The 5,365-nt window shown below is 37.9% G+C and overlaps 1 protein-coding gene across 1 annotated transcript; it reads left to right on the top strand.

Annotated features, from left to right (window-relative positions):
• Positions 1-924: 924 nt before the first annotated feature.
• On the top strand, positions 925-3,185 carry CER1 (cerberus 1, DAN family BMP antagonist). The gene is made up of 2 exons (XM_045021958.1): positions 925-1,505; positions 2,564-3,185. The coding sequence occupies exons 1-2, from the start codon at positions 975-977 to the stop codon at positions 2,855-2,857; spliced, it is 825 nt and encodes a 274-aa protein (XP_044877893.1). The 5' UTR covers positions 925-974; the 3' UTR covers positions 2,858-3,185.
• Positions 3,186-5,365: the final 2,180 nt, after the last annotated feature.

Genomic DNA, 5,365 nt, shown 5'->3' on the forward strand with positions numbered 1-5,365 from the left:
GGAGGTGTGAATGTGTATGAACAGATATATTGTATCATATTGCTATTTAATGAATTAATTGTTAATGCAGTTTTGTTAAAAGTATGTCCATTTTATTCATGTACAAACATGTTATTTTTCCCTTACACAAGAGAAACAGGGTGATATGGTGGAAAATTCACAAGATGCTGTTCTCACCCATGCCAGTGATTCACAATTTGAGCTTCAACAAGTCTCTGAGGGCCAAATTTTCATAAGTGTGCACTAAATTCAGGTGCCTCCATTTTTGGTTGCCCAGCTTCAGATACGTGGGGCCTGATTTTCCATAGATTCTGAGAAGCTGAAATCTAATTCAAGTCAAAAAATTAAGTCCTAGATAGGGTATCTTAATATCCAAGGCACCGAAAATTAATTGATAGATCTGAAAACGTGAAGCATCTAAATTAGGGATCTCTTTTGAAAATGTGGGCCGGTATCTCTATGTAAGTCTACAAAAATATCTTAATGTTTTGAAATTGTTTTATTGCCCTTGCTTTCTCTGATGTTTCATCACAATAGGACATCCCTTTTTGATTCTGCTGTGATGGTGTGTGGGGGTATGTGAACAATATAAAGGACATGTTGAATGAGCTAATAAACATTCAGGAACTTTTCCACATTTCCAGACTACAGCTAAACAACTTATCCAAACATTTTTTTCCAACTAATCACCCCCCTGGGGAACCAGGTTTTAGATAGGAACTTCTAATACACACATCCAGGAGTAAAAGATGGGTTGAATTAACAGAAATTCTCTTATCATAATTATAATCTACAGTAAATGAATTTAATTGGTTACTCTGGGTCCTCCCCTTTGTAACCCCTACCCCCACCCCTCACAGCATCCACAGAATGACTTCAGTTCCTTTATAAAGCTAGCAGACTACATGCTGCTACCTTCGCTCACCTGAAACTGCAGAACATTTAAATTAAAAGTCCACACAAGTAAGATTAGTATGTTTCTGCTGCTGCTTCATCTGCTCTTGATCTCAGGTCTTGGAGCAACAGGACAAGGCGAAGAGCTGCAAAGGAACAAGAGGAGAATTCAGCACCTTTCCAACCAAAATAAAGATTTGCTTGAAAGAGAGGGCCCTAGCAAGTTGCTGGTGCAAGATCCCATGGACTATGAAGAAATCCTAGAAGAACCAAGTTTATTTGTAGCAGCCCCAGAGCTGGCAACAGAGAGCAGGAAGCAAGGAGAAAAAAAATCATCCAGATTTATCCTTCCATATGTAGAGCTTGATGTGCACCGAGATCTGGGAAGCTGGACTGCACCAAAAGAGACCTCCCATTCTGAAAGCATGAGACATTTCCTACCTTCACACTCATTCAACAAGAAGGAAGCTGAGCCCCCGTACAGGAAAGATGCTAAAAAATTCTGGGACCATTTCATGTTTAAAAAAAATTCAGCTTCTGAGGAGGTTGTTCTGCCAATCAAGACCAATGAGATGTACCAGGAGACCTGCAGGACGCTGCCTTTTTCCCAGGTAAGAACAGGTCTCAGGCAAGAGACCCAATCGCAGTATTTGCTCCCATCAGTCTGCCTTCACAAACTTCACTCTCTTGTGTCATCTGTAATCTCTGACTAAGGCAATACAGGTCAATTCCACTTGCTAGCAGCAAGACCACTTCATAGACGTCCAATAGTACTGAAAAAAAACTTTTGCTTTAGTTCAACAAGTCACATTGTTGAATACAGGTCTGGGAACCAATGTAATCAATATACAATGAGCAGGAGGGGTTATTTTTTATCTGTAATCAAACACAAATCATATTTCCTGGTTTAGCCTGAACAGCAGGAAGAACAGTAAGTTTATTTATACAATCAGTGTCAGTGCAGTTATTCAGGGATTTGTTTGTGGTTTTATGGCTAAACTCAAAATTCTTGACCTGTTCTATTAAAAATTAGGAGTAAAGCCTTGTCTATATTAGAAGATTGTACCACTTTAACTATATTGGTATTATTAAAGCATTAACCTCTCCCTAGTGTGGACAAAGTTATGCCAGTATAAAAGTGCTTATATCAGGTTAGTTGATTCAAGTCTGGGATGTGGAATAGCTATCCTGGTATAAGGCATCTTTATACTGGTATAATTGCATCCACACTAGGGCTTATAACTATGTTGGTTAAAAAACCTCTAGTCAAAGAAGTTATAACTTCCAGCATAGACCAGTGCTTAATATTACAGACGTGACTCAAACTTGGTAGTGATTTTTCAAACATAAAGGCCCTTTGAACCAAATATGATACACATAAATGTCAAGTTATATATTATAGTAACACTGTCCAAGTAAGTGGGCAATATCACTAGGTAACTACTTTAATTCTTTTGCTACTTAAAATAATTTGTAAATGGTGTGAATGCTACAGTAACTAACAGTAAGAGAAGAAACTTATATATTAGTTGTATAAGCCCAATCTTCCATTATTTTTGTGTCTACATCTTCCAGCAAAGTCCATGGGAGTTTTCAATGTGCAAAGAAAGGAGGATTAGGGCCAACAAGTGTTTACAATGTAGTAACTGAAACCTGTTTGCTGTTTCAGAGTATTGTGCATGAGAACTGTGAAAAGGTGATGGTGCAGAACAACTTGTGCTTTGGGAAGTGTAGTTCCTTTCACGTCCCTGGCCCAGAAGATCGTCTTTACACCTTTTGTTCCCACTGCTTGCCTACCAAGTTCACCATGAAACGCTTGGAACTGAACTGCACCAGGTCTGTTGCCGTTGTTAAGGTGGTCATGATTGTGGAGGATTGCAAGTGTGAGATTCAGAAGATTAAAGATTCTGATATAGGACCCCTACATTCAGACTTACATTCAAATGTATATGAGCACAATTAACCTGCTCAAAAGCACCTTTAAACTCCATAATCATTAGCATCTGCAAGGAAAAAAAAACCCTATGATTTTAGTCAAACACCTTCATCAACCATGTGAAGATGTAGATTATCTCTTTACATCATGTATAATGTTACCTGAAATGTATAAGATGTTTCTCTGTGTGAATGAGAGGGAGGGGGAAGCATGGTGTGGAAGTCTAATCTCTTCAAAATGTTTCCTTCTTGCTACACTGGGTCAGTTCCACTGGTGTCAGCGAAGATCCCGAACATATATGAACCAAAAGCTATCACCACTGTTTTAAAACACCATGTTGATTAGACCTGCTCAGAGCCAGACTTTTCTCTGCAAAAAGAGGTGTGTTTTTTACATTGAGATAGCTAACTCAATGTAATAGTGGAGTAACAGCACAGATAGTTATTACTGTGATGTAGCTAGTCAAGGTCAACCCTCACATGGGGTTAACCTTGACTAGCTGCACTGAGGTAAAACTACAGTGCCATGTCTCCACTAGCATTTTACACTGAGATGGTGATCTTGAGTTAGCTATCTCAATGTAAAATCACACATTTTTTTTTTGCACTGAAGACAAAGCCTAAGTCTAAGCAACAATGCAACTTAAAGTTAGAGCTAGTATAATTATTTTCATTGATGTGTTTTTGTTTTTTTCATTGAAGGACTTTTCAACCTAAACAAAAAATATTGCTCAAGATTTTCATTTGGGTCAAAATTGTTTTTTTGATGAACAAATGTTTCCCTTAAAGAACTGGCATTTTCTGAGCATCTTTATTTAAAATGTTCGCAGCAGTTGGTGACCTCATCTATAACAGATATTCCCAGTATTGCTAACACTGATGTAGGTGAGCCACCATTAGCAGTGGTGGGAAATCTTTGAGAAATATCCATAGCATAAACAGGGTTGAAGGTGACATGTAATTCCATTGACTTCTAAGGAGTCAATCCTGATTTACACCAGTGTAAGAGGAGAATCAGGTCCTATTTATTATTACTATTACATGAGAAGAAAGAATGTTTGTGTAACAAATACTACTAACAATGGAGTATTTTAAAATATTAGAAAGTATGAAGCAGTTGCCTAGCTGCTGACATGTTTGCACTGGAGGACTTTCTGGTGATGCTGAAGACAGCTCAATAACTGGGTGGGAGTGAGATAGATTAAATACTCATTTAGAGACTGGTTTTTGCTGCCCTCATTCATGTTCAGTAGTACCTTGAAATGGGACAGTCAACAGAGTAAGGTGTGATTCAGATGAATAAGGCTACCAGAATCAACTTTAAATGATCAAAGATGTTTCTTAAAATTGAGTTACAGTACTGTGCAAAATAGATGCTAATGTGACAAGGAGGAATGGAATGTTGCTGTGTGTACTTTATGGGGGTAATTTACAGGATCATTCCCTGCAAAATGATTATTTGAATATGTTCACTTGCTATTTGAATAAGTGGAAGGGATACCCCACTCAATGAAAGGTGACTTACAAAATGTTATGAATTTGCAGGAGCAAAATACAATATTTATGAATGTTGGGATTGTTATGCTATTTTTGCAAAGTAAATGAACCTGAAATTTATAACCAACATTTTTGTAAAATAACTTGAATAAAATAACTGAGACTCATTCTGTAAAGCATTTAGGGTCTGATTCTGATCTCACACTGACATCAATCAGAAGTAAAGCTATTGAAGTCAGTGGAATGACACCAATGTAAAACTGTGATGAGCCAAAATCAGGCCCTTAATAAAAACCTTGTAAGTAGGAGGCATATGCCTGAATCACTTTGATTCCCTATGTGTCTCTGTGTTAGCCATCCTTGCTGTTACTGCTGGGAATGTTCCTTACATTTCTAGAGCTAACTGACCAACAAGAGAGGTGGCTAGTTTGGGCTTTGTGGATAGTCAATTATCCTTCAGTGATGGAAAGCTGTTATTCCACCAGGTACCTTGGCCCTACCCTATGTGACTTGATAGCTCTGGGGGAAATCATCTGCAACATACATAATGAACTCCAGTAATTTGAAAATACTTTGACTATATCTTCTGAGTATTATGTTCAATAAAAGGACATTGCCATAGGACCCAATAATCTTTACATGTAATATGGATATTGACTAATTGTGTTTGGTAACTTTCTCCTACTCTTGCTGAAAGGTTTTGCACTCCAGCTGTGTATTCTTGTCTTGCTGAAAATCAGTGAAATGGTTAATCATTAAAGAAGCAAACAAATAATGAGGTGGTAGCTGTCTTGGGATAGGCACCAGTGCTGTTCTGTAGGAACCACGAGATTGAAGCCTTGTCTATAAGGGAGAGGATTTTTTGGTATAACCTAAGGTGTCAATTTAAACTGATAGTTACACAGGTATAACCCCCTATGGACACAGTTACTCTGATATGAATGACTTTTTTCATTTTCATTTATGTTGCTTGCGAAGGGGTTCAAGCAAAACCAAAAAGCCACTCTTACACCACAATGGGACTGTCTGTCCCGGGGAC

Source organism: Mauremys mutica, chromosome 6, assembly GCF_020497125.1.
Source record: "Mauremys mutica isolate MM-2020 ecotype Southern chromosome 6, ASM2049712v1, whole genome shotgun sequence".
In the NCBI taxonomy this organism is placed as follows: Eukaryota; Metazoa; Chordata; order Testudines; family Geoemydidae; genus Mauremys; species Mauremys mutica.